Source organism: Piliocolobus tephrosceles, chromosome X (genome assembly GCF_002776525.5).
Source record: "Piliocolobus tephrosceles isolate RC106 chromosome X, ASM277652v3, whole genome shotgun sequence".
In the NCBI taxonomy this organism is placed as follows: Eukaryota; Metazoa; Chordata; class Mammalia; order Primates; family Cercopithecidae; genus Piliocolobus; species Piliocolobus tephrosceles.
The window spans coordinates 73,897,327-73,911,435 of NC_045455.1; the positions used below are offsets into that span (position 1 = coordinate 73,897,327).

At 43.1% G+C, this 14,109-nt stretch overlaps 1 protein-coding gene across 1 annotated transcript in view; it reads left to right on the top strand.

Moving 5' to 3' along the window:
* The first annotated feature begins 1,350 nt into the window (after positions 1-1,350).
* EPSTI1 (epithelial stromal interaction 1) overlaps positions 1,351-14,109 on the top strand; it is a 24,233-nt gene continuing 11,474 nt past the window's right edge. Inside the window, exon 1 of the mRNA XM_026454250.2 lies at positions 1,351-1,804. Within this exon, the coding sequence (XP_026310035.1) occupies positions 1,617-1,804 (188 nt within the window). The 5' untranslated portion in view covers positions 1,351-1,616. The remainder of the gene's footprint in view (positions 1,805-14,109) is intronic.

Consider the following 14,109-nt stretch of genomic DNA (forward strand, 5'->3'; position numbering starts at 1 on the left):
TTTGAGATGGAGTCTGTCTCTGTCACCCAGGTAGGGGCGGGGTTTCGTCATGTTGGCCAGGCTGGTCTTCAACTCCTGACCTCAGGCGATCCTCCTGCCTTGGCCTCCAAAAGTACTGGAATTACAGGAGTGAGCCACTGTGCCTGGCCATAAATCTGTTTTAACACACCCTCCTCCAAGTGGTTCTGATGCTTACTGAAATTTGTGAAACTCTGGCCTACTCTACAAAACTCCAATGTCTTAGGATGGCGTAGAAACCCTGACTGCCTTTCCTACCATGTTCCTTGTCTTTACTTTCTCCTCTCCTATCCCGCCTTTGCCCACCCTTCAATTTCGTTCTTTCATTAGCTATCAAACCTGCATTTGTCTGTTTGTTCTAAGCACCAATAATAAAAGCAAGACAGTCCAGCTCCTAAGTGCCTTGCTGACCTAGGGCTGGGGTGCTCCAGCCACATGACAAGCCCTGGAATTAAGTACACACCATGTCATTTTAAGTGACAAGCCTCTGCCGTAGCATCTCCTTCTTCCTGGTGAATTCCTATGTCTTTGGTGGCTCATTCTCAAATGTCCCTGTTCCTGAATTACTCAGAGGGCTAATCCCTAGTGTCCCTGTGCCTCCACAGCTGCCTGTCATTTCATTTATCCCAAAGTGGCATTCCCATTTGTTTACCTGTCTACTAGGATACTCCTAGAATGCAGGTAATGTGAGGGAGGAGCCTTCACTCATCTTTGTGTAGATGGCATTGTGACCCTGGTGACCAACCCTGGCACACATCAGAACCATCTGGGAGCTTTTCAAAAATATGAATGCCAGAGCTCACCCCTGGACCTACAGAAACTGAGCCTTACAAATCCATATTTTAAAATGTCCCCACATCACCATTGCACACTGTTCTGCATAGAGCAGGTCTTTTTTTTTTTTTTTTTTTTTTTTTTTTTTTTAACAGTTTTCGAATGTCTAGTCAATTACTTAGCAAGGCTGCCTGGAGAATCACGTCTACCTTAGCTCACTTCTCCAGCTTTGTGGGGTTTTGTTTTCTTTTGATTTCAGTTTCCATTTCCTCTAACTTGAAAGTATGTGCCTTGGTAACAGCCACACCGCAGTCATTACTGATAAAAGGCAACATTTTGTTGAGATGATTTTAGTTATTGCCCTAATCTCTGGTATTTTAAGGTTAATATGTTTTTTACAGTCTCAAATATCCAGCGGTCCTCAAATTAGAGTTCCCTGTTAAACAGTTTCTCAAGTATCTTTCAGGATTGTAGTCACTTTGCGGGCTAATCGTTCACCACGTGTCCGTGGCTGATCCCAGTTATTCCGATTAACCTCTAAGGTGATTGTGAGGCTTTAAACCGTCTCACCTGTAGCCGATCAAGCCCGCTCAAGTCAACATCCTGGGCTGTGAACCCGCGATAAGGTCGGAGGGGGCCTCAGTGGAGAATAGATGGGGAAGTTCTCTGGGGCGGGCGCAGTTTGCTGCTGATTCTGAGAAACCGAAACTCAGCTGTTAAAACCGCTGCCTCTGCACTTTGGAATCCCGTCCGGAGACTCGCTAAGCCGCCCAGCCGCATCCCTCCCGCAGCGACGGCGGCCCGGGACCCGCGGGCTGTGCACCATGTACACACGCAGTAGAGTGGTGAGCTCCGGGCTCGGCGCCTCCCCTGCCTCCCGCCCGACCCAGGACCCCCGGGACCCTTATGGGCGGCACGGGAAGCTGGGCCGGCTGGAAGACCAGAGACAGGGTTTGCAGGCAGCCCCTGAGAGCCCTTCGCGGGAGAGCGTCGTGCACGCGGGCCAGAGACAGTGAGTATTTTAACAACCTGGCTTCGGGGCGGGAGCCCGGGCCCCAAACATACAAGCACCTTCTTGGTCCTTGGAGTCTGAAGCCACAGGGGCCCAACAGCAGGGATTTTGACTGAATGAAAGCTCATTTGCTTAAAGGAAAGCATCCATGCCTTGCCTTATAAATAGAGTTTGCTAGTTTGCAGTCCTTTGGTAAATAACCAGCCCGGTTCCTTCTAGGAACGCTACTTTTCTGACTTTTGTGACTGGCTACAGGATTGAAAGACGTGGGTGTGTAGGAACTGCCTAGGCATCCAGTAAGATGTCATTTTCCAGGTATCTCCAGAGCTCATACTCCAACCAGTATGAGCTCTTTTCCCTTACTGTTTTTTAAAAACTTGGTGCCCGGCCAGGAGCGTTGGCTCAAGCCTGTAATCCTAGCACTTTGCGGGGCCAAGGCAGGCAGATCACCTGAGGTCAGGAGTTCGAAACCAGCCTGGCCAACATGGTGAATCCCCGTCTTTACTAAAGATAAAATAATAAACTGGGTGTGATGACACGCGCCTGTAGTTCCAGCTACTTGGGAGGCTGAGGTAGGAGAATCGCTTGAACCAGGGAGACGGAGGTTGCAGTGAGCCAAAATCTCACCGTTGCACTCCAGCCTGGGCAAGAGAGCGAGACTCTATCTCAACACAAAACAAAACAAAACAAAAAAAACAAAACTTGGTGCCCTAAATGGAATTGCTATATCAGACACTAACAGGTAAGGGTCAACAAGAAATGTGATATGGGGTAGAAGATTCAAATTCTGCCTCTAGGTAGGAGCAAGCCTGTGTCCCAGCAAGACTCCCAGATAAACTAGCCTCTTACAACCAGAGGAGTGGAGCTGAGTGAGTGAGGAGGTGAGTGACCGTAGTAAGTCTTGTCCCTGATGTTGATATGTGCTCTATCCAAGAACAGATAGGTAGCATTTATTCCTGGTCTTTGATTCAGGGACTGCAGTGAGTATCCGGGAAACATTTATTATGCAAGTGTCGTGAGCCTCTCTTTCCAGCCAAAGGAGTGAACTTCTTTAACTCAGCAGTATGGTTTATCACAACATCACTGCCTTTGAAGTGCTGCCTCTGTGAATTGGAACTGTCCAAATGGTTTTATTTTTAGTGTCTCCTTTTTCATCGACTTCTAGTCCTACGAAAGACAAACCCTGGTTGCTGAGAAACAGTATATAACCTTATGGCCGATAAACAGTAGATTTTCTTTCATCCCTTAGCTTTTGAAAGTACCAGGCCTTTAATATTATTTAGGTTAGGTTTACCCTTAGATGGGGTGGATAATCTGGAAATCAATTAGAGATTGTTGCATTTCTTTCCTCCTCAGAATAATTGGTGTCTTGCCACAATAGAAGCAGCCCCTTACTTTCAAGTAACCCTCATATCTACAAGCTATAGTACTTAACAGTAACAAAAGTCATAGACACATGGTCTCATGTCCGTGAATAGTTAATGATGAACATGATTTGCATTACTTTTTTCTGTTAAAAAGCATTTATTTAGATATAACCATTTATTTTCAAGCTCATATCATCACATAAGTATTAACTGTTGCATCTATTTTCTTATTTGGTTGTAATTACCCCGGAATCTTGCTAGACCAAACTGCTCAGAAATAGGCAGCTTTTGGATGGGTTATCCAGGCCTTAATACCCTGAAGACCTCATTGCACACTATTTTGCAATTCCTAAAAAGATTTTCAAATAAACCATTAAAAAATACCAGGAAGTGTTTAGTTATCTCTCACTGAGTCTTCCTTTTTTTTTTTTTTTTTTTTTTTTTTCCCCCATCTAAACCAGTTGCAGTAAGTACAGAATTATATATTCCCTTTTAGGGGTTTGATGTCTGAGATCCTGTTGGGACAACTTTGAATTTTTGTTGCATCTCCATTAGTTACTTAGATTCACTTTCTCACTTGTTTCCTTTAATGGAGTTGGAAAACCAAGGAAAATGAATGGCACATATCTCAGTAGAATTAGCTGCCCACCCCCTGCCCCAAAATAAGTCTTTATTTATTTTGGGGATAAAAAATTAGAAACACTTTCTGATTTAAAAAAATAAAGAGGCTGGGCGTGGTGGCTCACGCCTGTAATCCCAGCACTTTGTGGGCTGAGGCGGGCAGATCACGAGGTCAGGAGATCGAGACCATCCTGGCTAACACGTTGAAACCCCGTCTCTTCTAAAAATACAAAAAATTAGCCGGGTGTGGTGGTGGGGGCCTGTAGTCCCAGCTACTTGGGAGGCTGAGGCAGGAGAATGGCATGAACCCAGGAGGCGGAGCTTGCAGTGAGCCAAAATCACACCACTGCACTCCAGCCTGGGCAACAGAGCAAGACTCTGTCTCAAAAATGAAATAAAACAAACAAAAAAAAACGAGGATAGAGTTAAGTGCTTTAATAGTACAGCTTCATTTGTCTACTCATAATGTGAATTTATTTATATGGTAAAATATTTCTCTTGTGTGCATCCTTCCATTAATTTCCTCCTGCAGCCCCAGTGTGGGGATTAGGAATACGGGCTCTGATGCCGGGTAGACCTGGGTTCAGTTCTGATTATGCCATCACTTGCTCTTTGAGACGGAGTCTCGCTCTGCCGCCCAGGCTGGAGTGCTGTGGCCGGATCTCAGCTCACTGCAAGCTCCGCCTCCCGGGTTCACACCATTCTCCTGCCTCAGCCTCCCGAGTAGCTGGGACTACAGGCGCCGCCACCTCGCCCGGCTACTTTTTGTATTTTTTAGTAGAGACGGGGTTTCACCGTGTTAGCCAGGATGGTCTCGATTTCCTGACCTCGTGATCCGCCCGTCTCGGCCTCCCAAAGTGCTGGGATTACAGGCTTGAGCCACCGCGCCCAGCCCATCACTTGCTCTTTGAACAAAATCCTTAGCTACTTTATGCCTCAGTTTCCTCATTACTTAATATGAGACAATAACAACTTCATAGGGTTTTAATTTTTCCACATATACATGTGTAAAACATAACTTTATGCCTGGTAAAGTACTATGCTGTCACCCTTAAGTCGAGTGTTTGTGCCTTGTTAAAAACACACGGAAAAAACACTGGTTTAAAACACCTACTTGTGGTCGGGTGCAGGGGTTCGTGCCTGTAACCTCAGCACTTTGGGAAGCCAATGTGGGAGGATTGCTTTAGTCCAGGAGTAACATAGGGAGGCCCTTGTCTCCAAAAAAAAAATTTTTTTTTTGAGCACGGTGGCACATACCTGTGTCCCAGCTCCTCGAGAGGCTGAGGCAGGAGGATAGCTTGAGCTCAGGAGCTCTAAGACTACAGTGACCTATGATTGTACCACTGTACTCAAGCCTGGGCTGTTAACAGAGTGAGACCCTGTCTCAAATAAATAAATAAATAAATAAATAAACAAACAAACAAACAAACCACCTACTTGCATAGAAACAAAGTATACTAGTAGGCCGGGCACGGTGGCTCAAGCCTGTAATCCCAGCACTTTGGGAGGCCGAGACGGGCGGATCACGAGGTCAGGAGATCGAGACCATCCTGGCTAACACGGTGAAACCTCGTCTCTACTAAAAATACAAAAACTAGCCGGGCGAGGTGGCGGGCGCCTGTAGTCCCAGCTACTCGGGAGGCTGAGGCAGGAGAATGGCATAAATCCGGGAGGCGGAGCTTGCAGTGAGCTGAGATCCGGCCACTGCACTCCAGCCCGGGGGACAGAGCGAGACTCCGTCTCAAAAAAAAAAAAAAAAAAAAAGTATACTAGTAAAAATCTATGGCTATCGATATATTAAATGATTCTGAGTACCTCTGATAGACTCTCAGACAAGATTGAGTTCTTAATGGAATTTGGATTTAAGTTATTACAAGTATTAACTAATTCATACTGGCTTTCCCAATTAGTTTTACTTGGTGATTTTTATCTTATCTTTACATATCAAAGCTATCTACACAAATTAAAAGAGAAAAAAGCTTACACAAACTTCTAATCCAAAGTAAACCTTTATCCTTCCTCTTAATGTTCTGCTTGTTTGTAAATATTTTAGATTATTTATATCACCTCTAGATAAATATAAGACAAAGACATGCGTTTACCTAGTTTTTATCCAATTCTGGGAAATGGGGTCTTGCTTGTGCTAGTAATATAGGGTTGAGTTCACATTCTTGTACTTGTCCAACCATACCTGGTCTTTTAGCTTGATGCTGTTTGAAGAAAATAAAAAGATATTTTGAAAACGAACCTATAATATGGAATTTTATTTTACAGTTGAGCTGAATTTGTATGTAAATTATGTTAATCTTAACATTTTTGTGGCCTACTTTGTATTAGTATTGTAGAGATTTCAACATGAGCAGTGATAACCATAGCAGTTATATAATGCATAGTATATAGAAGCACACTATGTATATTGACTCTCAATCCTCATAACCACCATGCAATGAGAGGATCTCTAGTTTAAAATAAGTAATTAAAAACTAGGAACAAATAACTACTTAACAAAAAATAAGCCCTTATGAAGCTTACTGTCTAATTGATGGGACAGACATTTATTAAAATGTGAATAAGCCGGGCGCGGTGGCTCAAGCCTGTAATCTCAGCACTTTGGGAGGCCGAGACGGGCGGATCACGAGGTCAGGAGATCAAGACCATCCTGGCTAACACGGTGAAACCCCATCTCTACTAAAAATACAAAAAACTAGCCGGGCGAAGTGGCGGGCGCCTGTAGTCCCAGCTACTCGGGAGGCTGAGGCAGGAGAATGGCATAAACCCGGAAGGCGGAGTTTGCAGTGAGCTGAGATCCGGCCACTGCGCTCCAGCCTGGGCGACAGAGCAAGACTCCGTCTCAAAAAAAAAAAAAAAAAAAAAATGTGAATAAATATGTATACTATAAAGCAGGGGTATCCAATCTTTTGGCTTCCTGGGGCCACATTGGAAGAATCGTCTCGGGCCCCACATAAAATACACCAACACTAATGATAGCAGATGAGCTTAAAAAAAAAATTGCAAAAAAAACCCTCCATGTTTTAAGAAAGTTTATAAATTTGTGTTGGGCCACATTCAAAGCCGTCCTGAGCCGCCCGGGCTACATGCACCCTGTGGGCCCTGGGCTGGACAAGCTTGCAAGGAGAGCCAGGGTCTGAGCTGGTCTTGGGAACAGGAAGATATTTCCTCAGACGTGACGTTTGAGCTTTGGTCTACAGGGTCATTAGGAGTTGCGTGTTGTTTTTTTTTCCTGACACCAAATATGTCATTCTAACACCAACTAACTCTGACCCCAACTAGGTGTCCTACAGTTCAGTTCTAACACTAACTACTCAGAGTTAGTGTGGACCCCACAAATGAAGGGCTCAGTCCTGCAAAACTGACCCCCACTTCAGACTTCAGACGCTAGCTGCAAATGGAGTCTCCAGGCTACCTGTATGTCTCCCCACCAGACTACAGAGTTGGGGGTTCCCATGCATCTCCCCTTCCCTAGTTTTGATAATTCACTAAAGTGACTCAAAAAACTCACAGAAATTACTATATTTATGATTATAGGTTTATCATAAAGGATACAACTCAGTGAAGTGGAAGAGATGCGTAAGGCATCTCTTGGGGAATGAAGGGGTAGGTGGTGGGGCGTGAAGATTTTCCATACTCTAGGTAGGTACGTTGATGTGTTCGCCAACCTGGAAGACCCCCAAACCTTATAGTTCACGAACTTTTATTGAGGCTTTATTACCTAGGCATCATGGAATAAGTCCAGTGGCCATTGGTGATTAAATCTCCAGCCCCCTCCTCTCCCCAGAAATTGAGATGGAGCTGAAAGTTTTAACCCTCCAATCTCATAGTTGGTTTTTCTAGCTACCAGTCTTGGTTCTTTTTTTTTTTTTTTGAGACAGAGTCTTGCTCTGTCGCCCAGGCTGGGAGTGCAGTGGTGCGATCTCAGCTCACTGCAAGCTCCGCGTCCTGGGTTCACGCCATTCTCCTGCCTCAGCCTCCCGAGTAGCTGGGACTACAGGCGCCCGCCACCTCGCCTGGCTAGTTTTTTGTATTTTTAGTAGAGACGGGGTTTCACCGGGTTAGCCAGGATGGTCTTGATCTCCTGACCTCGTGATCCGCCCGTCTCGGCCTCCCAAAGTGCTGGGATTACAGACTTGAGCCACCGCACCCAGCCTCAGTCTTGGTTCTTAAGCTAGCTGTCTAGGGACCTCACCAACAGTCATTAGCATACAGTAGACACTTAGCACTCTGGGAATCCCAAGGGTTTTGGGAACTCGGAACCAGGGACCATGACCAAATATTTATTTTTTATTATATCACAGGAGTTTAAGTGGCCTCTGAACAGCTAGAGAAACTTGTTCAGATTGTCTTCAGAAGAACTTAAATTTGGGAGCATAGTCAGCTGACGGCCCCAGCTGCCACCCTTTTAGATCCGTTACACCTTGCCTGTGAGTGCTGGCTGGTGCCACACCCGTCCCAGCCAATGACTGAGCATTCCAGGGTGCCAGTGCTGTTGCAGAACTGCCAGGCTTATACGCCCTCTGTGCATCAATAGACCCATACACTGACAATGGCACTTGCAGCAGAGGAAGAGTTTAATCATCGTGACGTTCTCAGTGAAGAAACAGGAGGAATTCTCAAGCCTCAAATTTGTTTCTTCCACGGGTACTGAGCAAGGGTTTTTAAGGGGATTCATGGAGAGTGAGGGGCTAGAAAATCTGGGGTTGTCCGTTGGACAACTCAAAGCTGGGCTAGCGAGCAGCAACCGGCTACAAGGAAGTAGACCAAAGGGCAAGCTGGCTTAATGATTGCTGCTGCAAGCCCGGTTGCGTTTTATTGTTTTATTTTTCTCTTGCTCAATTTTATACAATTTTCTTGGGATGGTTTTAGTGCTAGCCTATTCCTGGCCCATGTGGGACTCCTCTATTAGGCAACTTTTGCTGGAAGACTCCCCATATTCCTGTCCAAGATTTTCTCAGAACTGTGTAACACTCTGAGGATCTTGCTACTCAATCCTCTTTCCTTCCGTCCTTTCATAGAATGAAAGTTGTCAGACTCAAAATGAGGTCACTTGTGTCAAACATGTGGAGCTGGGGCCATGAAGGGAGGATTCTCACGCACATATGCCTGATAACAAGAACTCTCACAAGAGGCTCTGCAAAAACTACAACTTTGCACAAAAGCTACAACCTTAAAAATACTTCTGCAAGGACATCTGCGTAGCAACTGTCTGTCCAACCTTGGATTTATTCTACCCTTGTTGATTCTTGTAGACAAGGATATTTGTCTCAAACAACTTATATCACCCTCCTCACTTTTCCTTTAAAAACCCTGGTCTTCCTTTGCTTTCCTGAATATACCTACCGTATTCCCATTGCAATGCTCAATCCAGAATAAATATAATTTTCTTTTTTTTTTTTTTTTTTTTTTTTGAGACGGAGTCTCACTCTGTCGCCCAGGCTGGAGTGCAGTGGCCGGATCTCAGCTCACTGCAAGCTCCGCCTCCCGGGTTCACGCCATTCTCCTGCCTCAGCCTCCCGAGTAGCTGGGACCACAGGCGCCCGCCACCTCGCCCGGCTAGTTTTTTGTATTTTTTTTAGTAGAGACGGGGTTTCACAGTGTTAGCCAGGATGGTCTCGATCTCCTGACCTCGCGATCCGCCCCTCTCGGCCTCCCAAAGTGCTGGGATTACAGGCTTGAGCCACCGCGCCCAGCCAAATATAATTTTCTTTAGGAGAGCCTCTCTCGTTGTCTTTTATTTAGGTTTTGGCAATAGGAATCAGACCCGGTCTTGTTCTCAAGGCTTTCCTTGCCTACCCCTGCTCCCCCTTTCATCCTTCACAAGCATGCCTCCTTATCCATCTCTTGCATGTCTAACTCTGTCTTAGTGTCAGCTTCTGAAGAACTCAAACTAATACAGTCTCAAACACCCTACTGCAATCTCAACACTTAGACATCTTATTTATGTCTATTGATGGCATGCTATCTATGCAGATTGGGGAAACCCATTCTTTTTCTCATTTCCTCCTTTAGGGCCCAGAAAACACATTTCCTACTTTCCTTGATCCAATCTCAATGCATCCCACCAGTTTGTTATGCTCGAGGGAAGGAAATAATCTTTGTAATCCTTCTCTTCATCCCCAAACTCTCAAGGGAGATAAAAGGAGAATCAATGATGGTTTGGTAAGAGCAGTTCATCATGACCAGTCCTGATTTTTCTCTTTTCTCCTTAAAAGGCATTGTTAAATTTTGTATTCTGTAATTATAACATGGAATACAAGGTGGGCTATACAATAATAAAGTCACTAAGTTACAGTGTTAAATTTTTATAAATATCACTATTTAGTGTCTATTTTCTGAAATCCTGAAGTATGGTTTCTTATGTCTAAGACAGAACTTAAGTCATTTTGACTCACATTATTTGCATCTGAATAAGCCATATACAATATTCTTAAATTAAGTGCAAGTTTTTACAAACTTGCTTCCTCACTGCAATGTCCATATTTTCAATTTCCTTCTCTATATGATTATGAGAAAATAAAATTCTGCTTATAGATGCTAAGTGGCCTGAATGCATCAGGCTAGTATTTTTCCCTGGAAATAGAGAATTGAATAATGCTGGAGTTCCTTTTAATGTTATGAAATAATAGTACATTGGAAGAGAGTATCTGTGATTGATTGTAATGAACAATCTTCTTGATGGCTCAATATAGATGGTTATTCATTAGGGGATTATTTAAGTCAATCTTTAGCATGCAGAAAGTTTATAAAGCAACAGATAGTATTTAACTCTTACTAATGACATGTCTCAATGAGCTGGGTAGATGTCTCAATGATTACCAGATACTAATACTAATACTATTTGACTTATTTTTGAAATAAGAAATGTAATGAAACATTGGAATCCTGTTGTAGCATGAAGTAAATTTGTTATGACCTGGAATAATTAAACTGGGTACCCCTGAGAGACAAACCAAAATAACATTTAGTAGCTCATGTGTTTTCAATGATTAACCATGTGCTAGACCTTGTGTTAAGTATGTAGGTACATTATTGAATAGTTTCTTCATGATAAGCCGTTTGCTACCTTAAAGATGAGGAAACTGAGTCTTGAAAATAAAATGATTTTCCAAGATCTCATGGCTTTTTGAGTGACAGAACCAGTATTCAAACCTACATCTATCTACCAAATTCTGGATCTTGAATATGATGTATAGAGGGAGGATAGATAGAAGGAGTGATAGTGCAGCTAGTTAAGGTCCTATCATCTTTTTTTTTTTTTTTTTTTTCCTGAGATGGAGTCTTGCTCTGTCACCCAGGCTGGAGTACAATGATGCGGTCTCAGCTCACTGAAAACTCCACCTCCCGGGCTCAGGCGGTTCTCCTGCCTGAGCCTCCGGAGTAGCTGGGATTACAGGTGCCCACCACCGTGCCTGGTTAATTTTTGTGTTTTTAGTGGAGACAGGGTTTCACCATGTAGGTCAGGCAGGTCTTGAACTGCTGACCTCGTGATCCACCCGCTTCGGCCTCCTAAAGGGCTGAGATTATAGGTGTGAGCCACTGCGCCCAGCCGTATCATTGTTTTATATTGACATTAAGAAAAGAGAAGTCCTATAGGCTAAAGGGAGTGATAATGTAGAAGCAGTAATGTGACATTTACAGTTGCAGAGAGGGGAAGATTTCTTTCCTTACCTATCCCTAGGTTCATGGCTGATATCCCTATAAAAAAAGATAGATTAACAAGAGAAAAGCATACCCATTCATGTAACATAAGTTTTATAGCACAAAGGAGCTTCCAAAAATGAAGATTCAAAGAACCAGGGAAAACTGTGTCTTTTTGTGCTTAGGTTTGATGAAGAGTGGATAGTGTATAGAAGTATGATTGGTGAAAAAGATGTATGGTCTAATGACATAAACTGGGGAAGCGTAGCAAGGCCTGTTTGTTCAAATTCTTTGTGTCTCTATGTCTCCGTTCATTTCCTATGGGTTTAGGGAGGAGGGAGGATCCCTCTGAAATGAGGATCTTATGACCTACCTTAGAGGAAGGTCAGAGAAATTTTTTATGGCTTGCTTCAGGGGAGAAAGATGGGAGAAGGTCAGAGAGGCCTTCCTGCTTTTGCTGTTTTCTTAAATGCCGAGGCCCAAATTTTGGGATAACATGTCGTGAACCCCACCATAGTTTTAAAATGATTTGAATAGAGAAGTAGAGTGCAGGAGAAAAGTTTCTCTGGGGATTCCCTTTGTTCTGCTGCTTTTCACAAATGACAGGTGAGCTTGGTAGCCTGGTGTTAGTGTTACTGGCAAGGAGTCCCGATCCGGACCCCAAGAGAAGGTTCTTGGAAGTCACACAAGAAAGAATTCAGGGCAAGTCTATAGAGCAAAGTGAAAGCAAGTTTATTAAGAAAGTAAAGGAATAAAGAATGACTACTCCATAGGCAGAGCAGCCCCGAGGCCTGCTGGTTGCCCATTTTTATGGTTATTTCTTAATTTTATGCTAAACAAGGGGTGGGTTATTCATGTTTCCCCTCTTTAGACCATCTAGGGTAACTTCCTGATGTTGCCATGGCATTTGTAAACTGTCATGATGCTGGTGGGAGTGTAGCATTGAGGAAAACCAGAGGTCACTCTCGTTGCCGTCTTGGTTTTGGTGGGTTTTAGCTGGCTTTACTGAAACCTGTCTTATCAGCAAGGTCTTTACGACCTGTATCTTGTGCCAGCCTCCTATCTCATCCTGTGACTTAGAATGCCTTAACTGTCTGGGAGTGCAGTCCAGCAGGTTTTAGCCTTATTTTACCCAGCCCCTATTCAAGATGGAGTCTCTCTGGCTCAAACATCTCTGACATTAGAGCAGTTATCTCACTCCCACTGTGCAACCTCAGCAACATAGTAACTTCCAGTGACTTTTTTTTCAGACTTCTGATCATAGCCTGCAGTGAGCAATTCATTCGACATCATGACCTAGTACATGACTGAGTATATATTAGTGTATATATAACTAAAATGACACAAAACAATTTTCACCTTTATTATATGTGATGTACTCTGACCGTTTCTATTCTTGTGCATTAAAAATGATTCCACTGAATTGATTTCCTAACCCATTAGAGGATTACCTCCTACAGTTTGAAAAGCACAGTTCTATGCATGACAGAAGAGAGAGAGTGGATGAAAATTAAAAAAACGTTTTGGTTTGATTAGATCAAATTTACATTCCTGTTTGTGCAGGAGGGTAGAAATTATGGTCCTGTATAGAAGGAATTTCCAACTTTTCTGCACTGGATTCCATTCCTCAGTATGGTGTGCATTTGTGGTCTGCCAAGGCTTGGGGAGCAATCATTTTTGTTCAAATACAATATCAAAAATGGGAATTGCTCAAAAAGTCTTCGGCAGCTGGAACGGTGAAACAATAAACCAACAGGATGATGAAAGCTTGAAAACACATAATACCTATAATAATCAGTAGAACCATAGCAGAAATGAGAAAAAAAGAAACTTAGTTCAATTACACAGTAAGGTTACTTACTTCAAAGTCAGTAGAGTGCTGTAAGGTTATACATATTAAGGTTAATTGCGTCTATTCAGAATGTATTTGAATCTGAAACAGAAGCTTAAGAGGAAAGAAAATAATCAAAGGGAAATGACTGCATTTGAAGGGTCTATTCTATATCAGAGAATCGGCTGATGATGGCTCCTTTGTTCTGTAATGTTTGTAATTCCCTGGCCCCCACCCCCTGCAAATATGAAGACTTAAAAGGAAATCTGTTAAAGTCCTGTAGAAAAACTGAAGACATTTACCATCATTAAAACTCAAGGGCTAGTATTGCCCAGTGTTTGTTTTACTATAGTACCAGTGAGAGCAGAAACCTATGCTACCTAATCTTGTAAGAAAAGCTGAGCCCCTGCTTTAAGAAATTTTTATATTAAATATTTCTCTATTAAAAATCTTTGGAATATGTTTCTCTGATTATAAAAGTAAAATCATATCTGCTTGTTATAAAAACTCAGGCATTTCAAAAATAATACAGAATGTGAAAGTCCCCTGCTATTCCGACCCTTAGAAATAAACATTTCAAAGAGTTTAGTGTAAAGACATCTCTAAAGTACAGGTTGCACTCTGTGACTCTTTATTCCAAGTGGAAAACCTTAGGGCCATGATGCCTAATATGGTTTGGCTGTGTCCCCACCCAAATCTCACCTTGAATTGTAGCTCCCATAATTGCCATGTATCATGGGAGGGACCCGTGGGAGGTAATTGAATTATGGGGGCTGTTTTTCCTGTGCTGTTCTCTTTTTTTTTTTTTTTTTTTTTTTTTTTTTTTTTTTTTT